At 51.5% G+C, this 13,454-nt stretch overlaps 1 protein-coding gene across 1 annotated transcript in view; it reads left to right on the top strand.

The window, feature by feature from the left end:
• Positions 1–13,454, top strand: part of Septin9 (septin 9) — a 176,297-nt gene that overhangs the window by 12,048 nt on the left and 150,795 nt on the right. Inside the window, exon 2 of the mRNA XM_031354327.1 lies at positions 8,797–8,856. Coding sequence (XP_031210187.1) covers positions 8,797–8,856 — 60 coding nt within the window. The remainder of the gene's footprint in view (positions 1–8,796; positions 8,857–13,454) is intronic.

Here is a 13,454-nt window from a genome sequence, read left to right on the forward strand (position 1 = left end):
CTGAAGCTCCCTTCTCTGTGATAACTCCAGCCTGTGTCAAGTTGACACACAAAACCAGGCAGTACACCCCCACTCTGGGGATTCTCACTCACTTGAGTACCCGAGATGTTTTCTGAGTAGGATGTGGTCTTGCTATGAAGGTCTCAGTCCCCACAGAACAAGTCAAGAGTCAATCTGGGGCAGGGTGAGAGTTCATAGAGACTCTTCTAGCTGTTCACTATTGAGCACGAATGGCTTAGATCATGCATTCTTTTCTTTTTCTTTTCTTTCTTTCTTTCTTGCTGCATGGTAATGGCGCACACCTTTGATCCCAATATTCAGGAGGCAGAGGCAGGTGGATCTCTGAGTTTGAGGCCAGCCTGGTCTACAGAATGAGTTCCAGGATAGCCAGAGCTACACAAAGAAACCATCTTGAAAAACAAAAACAAGGGTTTTTTTTTTGTTTTGTTTTGTTTTGTTTTTTGTTTTTTAAAGATTTATTTATTTAGATTGATTTATTTATTTTATGTATATGAGTACACACTGTAGCTGTACAGATAGTTGTGAACCTTCATCTGGTTGTTGGGAATTGACTTTTAGGACCTCTGCTCGCTCTGGTTGACCCCGCTCACTCAGTCCCTGTTTACTCCAGCCCAGAGATTTATTTATTATTATAAATAAGCACACTGTAGCTGTCTTCAGACGCACCAGAAGAGGGTGTCAGATCTCATTCTGGGTGGTTGTGAGCCACCATGTGGTTGCTGGGATTTGAACTCAGGACCTTTGGAAGAGCAGTCAGTGCTCTTACCCACTGAGCCATCTCTCCAGCCCCCCAAACAAGTTTTAAACTATTTCTTTTTAGAGACAGAATCTTACTCTGCAGATCAGGCTGGCCTCAAACTCAGAGATTTCCCTGTCTCTGCCTCCTGAGTGCTGGGACTAAAAAGCCAGTGCCAGCATACTGGCCATTTTGCCTGTGTAGCCCAGCCTGTCCTTGAACTCATGGCAGTTCTCCAGCCTCAGCCTTCTGAGTGTGGGGACCACAGGCTTAAGCCACCAGCTTAGCTATTAGCCCATCTTGCATTGGGATAATTTGCATATTATGAATTTCCATGTGGCTCTAATACACTGTTGAATTTACTATGGTTTGACAGTAGCAGCACGCTTCCCCTGAGGCTAACGTCTGTTGTGCTTGTTGGAGCCTGGCAACTGGAAGGTCACTGTCATGAGGACTGTGGCTGCCCGGTGGACTGGAACACTTACTGTGGTGCTCCTGGGATGAGAGGACTTCTCTAGCCTCCAGAGGAGCTTTATCCACACTCCACACAGGTCCTTTGAAGTGGACCTTGTTGACAGAAAGAAAGATGGCCTTGCCCCACCCCCAGAGCAGAGAGGTTCTCCATCTGGGGTGTGAATGTACCTCCAGGGATCTGGATGTCCTGGGGGATGCTAGCCCCGGGAGCCCGGAGGCACTGGCCTTTCCATTCAGCCACCTCATTCCGTCGGGCTGTTCCAGTCTTATTTCCTCATGCTCTGTCACTTTGGGTGCTCCAGGGTGACACACTCCAGTCTCCCTGCTCCCCCCCAGCTGGCTTTAGGGACTTTTGGTCCCTGTTGTGTTTCAGTGGTCTTCTGGGGACAGGGCCTCCTGAGCAGGCTCATTGGTTGACTTCTGACCTTGTAGCTGTTGGTGGCCAGTCATTGCTGGCCCTATACAGCTCCACATTGATCTGGAGGTTCCAACCTTTCACCTCCTTCCTTGAGAAAGTCTACCTTCTGGCCCCTGAGCCAAGGTGTCGTCGCTAAATCAGGGAAGAAGCAGGGTTTGGTTTTGGTTTTCTCATCTGTCAGCTACCAGCCCGCCGCATCCTCAAATGGGTTAAGTTTGAATTCTTGAGGACTGATGCTTAAAACCTGGGCCATAGCTCAGTCAGCAAGGTGTCTGCCACAGTCACGAAGCCCTGGGTCCACCAGCATCACATAAAGAAGCCTTGTAGTGAGTGATCTGTGCCTGCAATCCTGGTATGAGGAGGTGGAGAGGCGGGTGAATCCCTGGGGCTCACTGGCCAGCTAGACTAACCAAACTGGGGAGCCCTAGTCCCAGTGAGAGATCCTGTCTCAAACAAGATGGAAGGCTCCCTAGGAGTGAGGTCATCCCCTGAACACAGGAAGAATCTGTTTTCAGTGTGAGGGTGACGCACCAGACGTTTGGGATATACTGACTTACGCCTGAAGAGTGTTTGGCCTCACGTCTGAGATCCAAGTTCAGTGAAGCATTTTGTGTTTTATATATGGCGACCTCATATGGGAGAGCAGTGAGTTCCAGACGCCCACTGGGGTGTCTTTGAAGAAGGCTCTGCGGGTCCTTGGGTGGGTACTAGTGTTATGTGATGGGCTTGGCCGTCTCATAGTTGGAATGCCCACTGCCCTGGGAACACACCGAGGTCCTCTTCCTCATCTGTATGTCAGATACCTTTGCTGGCTGGACACTGTGCGAGCTCCCTTGTATCCATGCCTCCTAGCGGCATCTGATGCAGCAGCGATGCTTAGTAAGTGTCTTCACCGGTCCATGTCTTGTTGATATGGATGTTGCAGTAAATCTCCAACCCCAATAAGCCTATGTAAAGAACACACAACTCAGTTATCATATTTATAAGCTGCACGCCCAGACTGGGCCGTAGATCTACCACTACGCTACTCTATTCCCCAGGTATGTTATCTCTTGTACTTGTGGCTTCTCCGGCCACGTGGTTCTACTCCATCTTCCTTCCACCTCCTCTTCCTCAGTCTTCTCTCTCCTCCTCCCCCTCTCCTCCTTCCTCTCTTTCCCTGTCTCTAAAAACCTCCAGCCCCACCTTTCCCTTCCACTGCCCAATCACAGGCTCTAGCTTTTATTTGACCAGGTAGAATGGGAAGGAGGTTCACGTGAAATCGCCTGAGTACGTGATCCCCTCATCCATCAGGGCAGCCCCTCTTGATGAAGCAAGAATTAACATCCGAATACAAACAGCACCGGGGCAATCCACAACACGTGGAAACTGCCTGTAACAGCTAAAACACATCCAGACAGTAAGAGCTACGATTCTTAGGATCTCTAGCTTAGGATGTGCATCACTGCCTTTGAGGTGTGGGGTGGGGATGTGTGTGTGTGTGGGGGGGACTGGTCCTACAGCTGGGTCCCCAGTCCTACAGCTGGGTCCCCGTGGTAAGCCCTAACTAATCCTGGCTGATCAAGGGCCCTTTACAGAGGCAGTGCAGCACCTCCTTTTGGTTGGCATTTTGTAGGAGGATGTCTGCCTCTCATGGACCGTAGGACAGGAAGCAAGCGCTCCACTTTATAGGGTAAATAGATAAAAGACTGGGATCTGGCTTCAAGGCTCTCTGATGATACTGTTTGAGCTGTGCCACCTCGATCCCCAGCCCCTACTCTCATGGAGGGAGAAATTAAACTTCTGAGCCAGGCTTGCTGTAGAACGAGGTCCTCCAAGCAGAGCAGCCTCCGTTGTTGACAGATCGGCTTGCAGTTTTGGGATTGCGAGAGGATCTTGACCTTTCCTCATAGGGGAGGCCGGGGAGGGTCACTGGACCTTCAGAAATTCCAGCCGCCCCTCCTAGCCATTTTTTTATGCAAGCCTGCCCTATTTCAAGTGGCCTCTTTGGGCGGTGCTGGAGTATATAGGCTGTGGGAGGCTGATGGGGCTCTATCTGGGGAAACTCCAGGGAAGCCATCCTCTGAGCTAAGACTTTCCAGCAAGACTGCTTGTGGGTTGCTTACACTCCTGGCAGTAGCTCTCCACCTAGGCTCTATAACGAAACACAGTTATCCCACTGGGAGCTTTGTCACTGAGACTTACAAGGAGGTTGTCTTACGTCTTCCGCAGACGTGCTGGTTTGAACGAGAAATGTCCGCCATAGTCTCCGGTGTTTGAGCACCTGACTCTCAGTCAGTAGCACCTTGCTGGAGGAAGCGTGCCGCTGAGGCTGCCTTTGAGAGCGGGAAGCCTCGTAGCGCAGAGCTCTCTCTCTGCTTCTTGCTTGTGGTTGTGATGTGATGTATCAGCTTCCTGTTCCAGCATCCCCACCTCCCCACCATTATGGACTTCGTTGTTTGTTTGTTTTTGTGACAGGGTTTTTCTGTGCAGACCTGGCTGTCCTGGAACTTGCGCTATAGACCAGGCTGGCCTCGAACTCACAGAGATCCGCCTGCCTCTGCCTCCCAAGTGCTAGGATTAAAAGCGAGCACCTCCTCCGCCCGCATTGTAGACTCTCATTCCTCTGAAACCATAAGTCAAAATAAAGTCTCTTCTTTAAGTTGCTTTTGGTCAGGGTGTTTTATGACAGCAACAGACAAATAATCAATATACCAGGGAAGGAATTCTCACAATCCACAGCCAGAGGGTGGGCAGAAGCCCTGTGCTGGGTAGGGACCTCTTAGCTCAGTTCCTGTTGCAGATAAGCCCTGACTGATAGGCCTGGAATCTGCTCATCTGCTCTCAGGGCCCACCTGCAGCCCTCACACCTCACACTTGCAGCAAGCAGCTGATGGTGTGCGTGTGTGTGTGTGTGTGTGTGTGTGTGTGTGTGTGTGTGTGTGTGTGAGAGAGAGAGAGAGAGAGAGAGAGAGAGAGAGAGAGAGAGAGAGAGCTGGAGCCCCCACACCAGGCCCCAAAAGGAAGGGGCTTCTGGGATGAGGTCAGCTGGGACCCACCTGTCCCTTCTCCAAAGGGTTTTCATGAGTTTTAAGAAAAAAACTTAAGCTAGTGACACCTGCCTGTCATTCTAAAGAGACTAAGGCAGGAGGATCGCCTTGAGTTCAAGGGTCATTGTGAGGTACAGAGTGAGTCTCAGGCCTGTCTGGGCTATGAAGGGAGATTCTGTCTCAAAAAAGGCACAACAAAGCAGAGTGTGGTGGCGCAGGCCATTAATCCCAGAGCTCAGGAGACAAAGGCGGGTGATCTGAGTTCAAAACCAGCCTGAGCTACATAGAGGAACCCGGTCTCTAAAACAAACAAACAGATAAATAAAATTTAAAAATTGAAATCCAGTTATTTTTCTGTATACAGTGTCTTCTCCATGTTGGGAATTGATGTGTGCCCATGGTAAGTCTGTGTGGTGACTGACAGCCAGGCCTGGTAGCGCAGGTCTGAAATCCTAGCAGAAGCTCTCAGGGTTCGCAGGCCAGCATGCCGGGTTGAACACAGCAAAGAGAAAGAGACCCTGTCTCAAACACTGTAGTAGAGGACAGACACTCAAGGGTGTCCCCTGACCTCCACGCAAGCCACTGTGGCAGGAGACACACACACTGACACAAACGTATGCACATTATGTAAATAAACAAAGCAGTAAATAAGTTCATTAGAAGTCTCTCTCTCTCTCTCTCTCTCTCTCTCTCTCTCTCTCTCTCTCTCTCTCTCTCTCGCCTTTCCCTTTACCCCAGCTCATAAGCATGGGGGGAACTCCATCAAAGTGAAATCCTCACATATGTTTTGAGATAGGATGTCTCCCTGTCTCCCACTGATACAGCTAGGCTGTGTGGCCGTTGAGCTCCTAGTATCCTCCTGTCTCTGCCTTCCTAGTGACGAGCACATGTGCCTGTCACGGCAGGTGATCCGATCGTAGGCTTGAGTAGCACCTTACCAGAGGAATGTCTCCCTGGCTGTCCTGGAACTCACTCTGTAGACCAGGTTATTTTTAACAGGATCTCACGGTGTAGCCCTGGCTACACTGTCTCCTCAGAGATCTCTATGTCTGCCTCCTGACTTCTGCGATTAAAGATGTGCCCCGCACTTGTATCTTGCTTTTTGAGACATTGTCTTTCATTGACCTGGAGCGCCCTAGTTTGGGGAGGCTGCTTGCCTTGTCAGAGAGTCCCCGAGTCTGTCTCCACCTGTGCTGGGCTACAAGTGTGGACCACTACACCTGGCTTTCTCATCTGGGTTTTTGGGATCAGACTCTGTCCTCACGCTTGTGTAACAAGCATTTTACAGATAGAGCTGTTTCCGCAGCATCTCCCACCCCTTTGTCACTGGCTATTAATAGCCCTGAGGAAGACTCTAACTGTGTCCCCTCTGACCTGGAAGCTCTAAGTGGATGGCGTCGTAGCCAGTGCTCGTGAGGTATGATCTGCCACGGGGCCTCAGCCTCAGAGGAGTTGGGTCATTTGCTGGGTTGACTGCGGATGGCGGGGCTTCGGGTGCCTCCCTCCTTCTGGTTCTTCTTTATTTTAAAGCCACATAAAAATAACTCAGTGCTCCGCTAGATCGTGGTCCTTGACTGCCTTGGACACGGGCCTGTGGGAGGAAGTCCAAGCCTGTGCGTGGGAGCCATTCCTAGTCTGGGGCTCTTCTCAGGACCATGCCCAAGCCTGGGATGCCAGGGGTCCTCAGCCCCTTCTAGGTGTGGGGTGTCTTCTACAGCTTTTCTGGCAGTGCTACCTGGTAGCGACGCCTGTGTTAGGAAGTCAGAAAAGTAAATAGTGTAAAGAAAATAAAAACTTTGCCCCAGAAATCCAAAACTATCCTGTTTTCCCAGTTGGGTTTGGGGACAAGGGGTCAGGTGCCCAGGGACCTTTAACACACTCAGATCCTCTTCACTTGCATTTTTGTTTGAAACCAGAGGGCAGGTGGTGGGTGTGGCTGCTCGGCGGCCCAGAGGAAGGACAGGGCACCCTCTGTCTCCCACATCCCTGCAAAGCCATCTCATCCAGAAGTGACTCAGGCCACAGGACTGTTCCATGCTGCCTTGTTCCTCACCCCAGTTTCTGTTGGGGGACTGTGGGGGTTTGAACATGCTTAGCCCGAGGAGTGGCACTATTAGGAGGTTGAGGCCTTTTTGGAGGAAGTGTGTCACTGTGGGGCTGGGCTTTGCCACCCTCCTCCTTGCTGCCTGGAAGACAGTAGTCTTCTGGTTGCGTTTGGAACAAGATGCAGAACCCTTGACTCCTGCACCATGCCTGCCTGGATGCTGCCATGCTCCTGCCTTGATGATAATGGACTGAATCCCTGAATCTGTAAGCCAGCCCCAATTAAATGTTGTCCTCTATAAGAGTTACCTTGATCATGGTGTCTGTTCACAGCAATAGAAACCCGAACTAAGACAAGGACCCAGTGGACTTGGGGACAAAATTGCTGTTCACTAGTTCTAGGTGGTCCTGGTATGTGCCTCTTATGAGTTCAGTGTATACAGGCAGTAGGAAGGGATGGGGGTGACCACATCCATCCACAGATGCAGTGTAACTCATCGGGTGTGGGTGTGCTGCTGCTGCTGCTGCTGCTGCTGCTGCTGCTGCTGCTGCTGCTGCTGAGGTGCACACTGTCCTGTCCCCTCAGTACACTCAGCAGTTCCTCCTCCACAGCCCTCACCTGAGTCACACTCCTAGTCCAGAGGGCTGGGTCAATTCCAAGGACCAGATGCTGACTCCTCACAACCCCCATCTACCTGTTTGTTCATCCCCTACCCATCCCCATCCGTTTATCTATGTGTTCATCCATCCACCCATCCATCTACCCATCCACTCATCCATCTACCCATCCATCCACCCATCCATTCATCCATCCACCCATCCATCCACCCATCCATTCATCCATCCACCCATCCACCCATCCACCCTCTGCTTATCCTTTGCTTTGCCACATCCATCTACCTACCCATACATCCTCCTCCTGGTGGACAGGCCAGGAATTTCAGACTAAGTTAGGTCAGTGGTTGAATGGATGGGTGGTTGGGTTGATGGATGGATGGATGGATGGATGGATGGATGGATAGATGCATGGATGGATGGATGGATGGATGGATGGATGGATGGATGGATGGATGGGTGGATGGATGGATGGATGGGTGGATGGATGGATGGATGGATGGATGGATGGGTGGATGGATGGATGGATGGATGGATGGATGGATAGATGCATGGATGGATGGATAGATGCATGGATGGATGAGTGTGTGTCAGTGTACAGGAGTCTAAAGAGAAGCCTTCCCCTTTGACTCATAGGCTAGATGTGTACCAGGTGATGGAGGATACAGGAAAGTATCCAGGTCTAGCCTAGGGGATTGTCTCGCTGTTGGGGGTGGGAGAGATGGCCTCTTTGGCTTAGGTTGGGATGTCCTTGTGACTCGCTGAAGGATAGTTGTGTGGCATTTAAGAGAGACACTCCCTAAACACTACGGCCTGGTTGTGGTTTGCAGACACACGGGTTCTCAAGTCTGCTCCCCATGGGGTATGTTCAGCTTAACGCCTTGCAAACTCCTCAAGTTAGGACTTGCCCGCCACAAGCCTCTCCAACAGGGACGTGCCAGCCAAGGGGCACGTGTGGTAGGAGGCAGAGTGTGGCACGAGACGGAGCTGATCCAGACTTTCTGCTTGTGCCCTCTCTTAGGGCAGAGAGAGAGAGAGTAGTTCCCTCCCACCCCCCTCAAAGCAGCCTGCTCTGCTTAGCCATTGGGGCCATGGAGGATGGGCAGGGCTTGTGGCTCGTGTGTCAGGGAAACCCTGTTAATCAGGTGTGGGTCTTAAGTGGTGTGGCCGAGTGCCAAGGAGCAAGGTGACCCCTCTCCATCAGCAGTCAGTGCTGGGAGGATATCTGAGGTGACCCCGGGCTTGGGGTCACCATGGGCTTGGCTTCTGGTTGCCATCCAGGTTACCCCACCCTTGTGAGACTCACCTCCTTATCTGCACAATGGGTCCTGTGACAGTTGTGTGAAGCATCTAGATGGGTGGCTGTCATCACTCGGAGGGACACACCCATGTTAGCCACCCACTAGGAAGGGGGAGCCTGGTGGCCTTGTGTGACCTTTTCCCCTTGTTTCTGTTCTTAGGAGTCACAAGGACCTCCAGCGGCCGCCTCAGGAGGCTTGCCGATCCCACAGGCCCAGCAGGTAAGCAGCTTGACTCTCGACTGCTTTTGAGATCTGACTTTCCGCCTGGCTTTTCCTGAGTGTTTGGAGCCCTTTGCTGTGGCGAACTTTCAGTGGTTTACACAGAGTATATTTCTAATTAAATTCATAATTTGTTTGTAATTGATAACTATGCATATGGACCATTCTGGATCAAGCAGGGCTGCCCAAGGTGCCAGAATTCTAAGCATTTCTAAGGTAGTATCTCTATGCAGATGGCCAGGCTTGGGTCTGCCAGAGAGGCTGCCCACCTTTACAGAGAAGCCACGTCAAGGCACCTTATTTGCAGTGAGTGAACCTTAGCAGGGTGTCTGGTGACCCATTCAGCGTCTGCGGACAGCTCCATCAGTGAGCCGTTGGCATGGGGAAGGGGCCGTCTGACCCATTCAGTGTCCATGGATAGCTCCATCAGTGAGCCGTTGGCATGGGGAAGGGACCGTCATGTGCTGTTCTTTTGACTTGGGATTTTTCCCAGTAACCCTTGGAGGAGAGGAACCAACACTTATCAGAGCTCCAGGGCCATGCGGGGGTGGCGGGGGCTCCTCCTCTCCAAAGCTTGCAGGAGGCTATTCCAGCCTCAGGGTCCAACCTGGGCAAGTGCCAGGGGCTGCCTCCCTTAATGACCTTGGCAGGGCCTGTGTATCTTCTCCTGCCAGGGATCTTCAGAGATCCCCGAGTTTTTGCTACACTGCTTTGCGCTCCCGGTGGATTGCACACATGCACCTGCCCAGGAGCTACCTTTGGATCTGAGAATGAAAGACACACTCACATCGGCTCATTTTTAGAATGTCTTGGCTACCCCAAAGCCTGGGTACTCCTAAACCTTCCCCTGCTACTCTCAGCCCAATAGAGGAAGTAGCCAGTGGCCACTTACCCGAAGTCTCACATGGCTTTATCTCCTGCCACTCCTGCATCCCATCCTCCTCCGAGTCAGGTCGATTCTGCCCATTCCTCACCCGCACAACTCTTAAGTGTCCCACCCTTTGCCAAGCCATTGGCTGTTGGCATCTTTATTGATCGATCAAAAACCAATCGGGGACAAGGACCTTCAGTCTCTGGACATGCAGATTCCCGACTGAATCAAAGCATTAGAAACAATCTCCAGCATCCCATTCCAAGCCTCTCCATCCTCAGAGTCCTTCTGTCACCTCTGATGACCCTTTTGATACTAGACTGAGGGATCTGTGCTCCTTCTGATGACCTTTGTTTGGAGACAATGTTGGCTGCCAGAGATGAAGCACGTCTGTCGCAAATGATAAACCTTTGGGGACATGTGCTCACCTATGCATGTCCCCAAAGCTGCTCAGGGGCCAGCTGGAGTGGATAGAGGAATACCTGGGGATAGAAGGGTAGTTACCGTGGACAGGGGAAGCTGATGTCATGAGAAACCAAAGGAAACCCACAGTGACAGTTTGTCATCAGGACTCTCACGAGAGCCAAGCTCTCCGGTCCCAGCCATGCAGGAGGACCTCCTTCCAGTCAGGGACAAGGGCACCCCAGCACCTGGGCCCACTGCCCTCTAGCCCTGCTCTGTCCAGAGGAACACTTGGCTGGTGGGATTCTCTATCTCTGTACTGCTCAGAGGGTGGCCATGAGCCACAGGTGCCTGTTGGCCACTGAAATAAAGACTCTAGGTATATTTTATTGCTCAGCTGTTTCACAGAATTTATTTTCAATTAAATTCATAATTTGCTTGTAATTTGTAGCTGTGCAAGATGGACAATTCTGGACCAACCAGGGCTGCCCAAGGCACTAGAATCTAAGCATTCCTAAGGCAGTGTCGTGTCTCCTAGCTCCATCTTCAGGGTGTGGCCTGGCTAAGGGTGGAAGGAGCAATGGTGACACGGGGGGGGGGGGTTGGTATGGGTTTATCGAGTGTGTGACGTGGATAGTGTGCCCCTGTGGCACTGGGTTAAGTATGTGGCTGACGTGGTGGCTTCTGAGTGCCATGTGTGAAGAGCCTGGGTGTCAGCAGAGGAGGGGGTGCCCCCGCTGGAGGTGGATAGGCCGCTGAGTGATTCAGCACTTGGTTAAGATGCATCCTACCCACCATAGCCACGAGCCCTACTAACCACCAGCCAGCCCCGCCACCGGGGTGTCCGGAAGCCTTGGGCTTGAGATCCCTTCCTTTGCAGCGGCTCTGCCTCTCCCTCTTCCTTCTCGTCAGTCAGCCTTGATCCAAAGGGCTGGAGATAGGTATCATTTGGGGATTCAGGCCTTGGAGAGCTGGTACCTTGGGCTGTATGCATGAGGTCTCCTTGTGCCCTTGCCTCCCCAGGCACAGGCCAGTTCTGTGCCGTCAGCACTTGGCAGCCTGGGCTTGCTCAGCTTGGAAGCCTAAGGCATAATTTGCAGGAGCCCAAAGCTGTAAGCAGTGATCTAGGTTTGCATGGGGTCTGCCTGCTGACACACACAGTCTTCCCTGGGGCCTCTGTTGGTTCCCATGGGGCACTCGTTCCTATGCTTCATATTTCATGTAAAGCCTACCTCCCTGGTGCCATGACCCCGGGACATGTTCTCTCTCAGGGCCTAGGACCACACTTGGAGCTCCTCTTTGCTCCTGTCTTCCTCCCAGCCTTGGTCACATGATCTCCTGTTTGGGACTCCCGGTCCTCCTCCCTAGGGAGAAATAGGGTTCGTGACTGTCAGGTCCATTCTCTGCTCTTTCCAAGCTGTTTGGGTCTGGGCAGGAATAACTGTTCAGGGCACAAGCCAAGTCCCTTAGCTCTGATGACAGCCACGACAGCTTTGCATTCTCTCTCTCTCTCTCTCTCTCTCTCTGTCCCTCTCCCTCTCTTTCTCTCTCTCTCTCTTCCTTCCTTCCTTTCTTTCTTTCTTTCTTTTTTCTTTCTTTCTTTCTTTCTTTCTTTCTTTCTTTCTTTCTTTCTTTCTTTCTTTCTTTCTTTTTTGTGGTATTAGGAGTCAGGGCCTTGTCAAACCCTAGACAAAAGTCCAACACTGAGCCTATTCTATTTTTTTAAAAAAATAACTGGGCATGGTGGGAACCCATAGGCTAGCATGGGCTACGATGTCTCAAAAACAAGTCAGCAAATACCCGAGACTCAGCTAACTGTGGAGGTCCATGGCTGCTATCCTACGATTTGGGAGGGAGAAGCAGAAGGGTCAGGAGTTCAAAGTCAGCCTTATCTGAAGTGAATTCAAGGACAGTCCCCTTGGGTGATGTGACACCCCAGCTCAACAAAACAAAACAAAATGACAAAACTGGTAGATTATATAAGGATTAAGATAAAGGAACCGAGTCACCCACCAACCACGTCCAGCAGAGATGCTGCAGGCTAGCCAAGCCTCCAGGAGCCAGGACAGCCGAGGACCTGAAATCCAGACTGAGTTTGGAATATCCATGGTTTTGCTTCAGAACAATCTATATCCCCACCCGACCCCCATACTGTGAGTACCACATAATTGTCTGCTTGCTTATCTCACAGCATTTAGGGTTTAGGTCGGACCGTGGAATCCTCATCGCTTTGGCTTATCTACTCCTCCTGGGAACCGGAAACCTGTTACCTCTTGGCCTGTGGATTTTCTCCGCTATTGTCCCTACTAGATGGCTCTTCTGTAGGAATCCTTAGGTGGAGGGTAGGATGGACAGATGCCCACCTCTGTCCTTCTGGGCATTGCCAACATACCCTTCCCAGTGGCTTTCCAGTGGTTCTGTTCTCCCACACTTACCCCCTTCCTATGCCCCAAGCAGCCTGTCTGAACAGACTGCGGCCTTGGTTGACCTTTGCCCTGGTTCCCACGGCCCACACGGCATTTCCAGGGCTGAATCTGAGCCTCTCCACCTCCAGCCCAGAATCCCTGGAGCCTCCTATGCCTTTTTGACATCCGGTGTGTGCCTGGGGCCCACTTCTGCCTCTGAGGTCTGTGGCTTTGTCCCTAATCCCTCCATTGACTCATCTCTAGGATGCTAATGACCTTGAAGTGAGGTTATCCGGAACTACCAAGTCCAAAGACTGACATCCTTGAAACTAGAGAAGCCACTTGAAGGTGAAGCCAGGGCAGAGCCTAGAGCTATATAGCCATAAGCCAAGGATGGCCTAAGAGACCAGGATGGCCCTCCCTTGGTGCTGTCCAGAACGTATGGTTTGCCAACACTTTGATTTTGGATGCCTGACTTCAAGGGCATGAGAGAAGCCAGTTCCAATGTGTGTGAAGTACCCCATTTGTGGGTGTCTGATATAAAGGTAGGGTCTCTGATATGGAGGTACTCAGACACCTCCCTCTACTGTCCTGAAAGATGCCCTTCCTGTGGAAAGGTCTCCCTGTAATACAGCATAGGGGGACTGATGTACGACAGGAAAAGCACTTCCCCAACTTCTGTGTCCTGCCTCCCTTGGCTGATGCCCCAGGCTCCCTTTGATGCCTTACACACCCCTCTTACACAGACCCTTTTACACACACCCCTCTTACACAGACCCTCTTACACAGACCCTCTTACACACGTCCCTCTTACACAGACCCCTCTTACACACACCCCTCTTACACACGCCCCCTCTTACACATGCCCCTCTTACACACGTCCCTCTTACACACGTCCCTCTTACACAGACCCCTCTTAC

This window comes from Mastomys coucha, unplaced genomic scaffold, assembly GCF_008632895.1.
Source record: "Mastomys coucha isolate ucsf_1 unplaced genomic scaffold, UCSF_Mcou_1 pScaffold5, whole genome shotgun sequence".
Taxonomy (NCBI): Eukaryota; Metazoa; Chordata; class Mammalia; order Rodentia; family Muridae; genus Mastomys; species Mastomys coucha.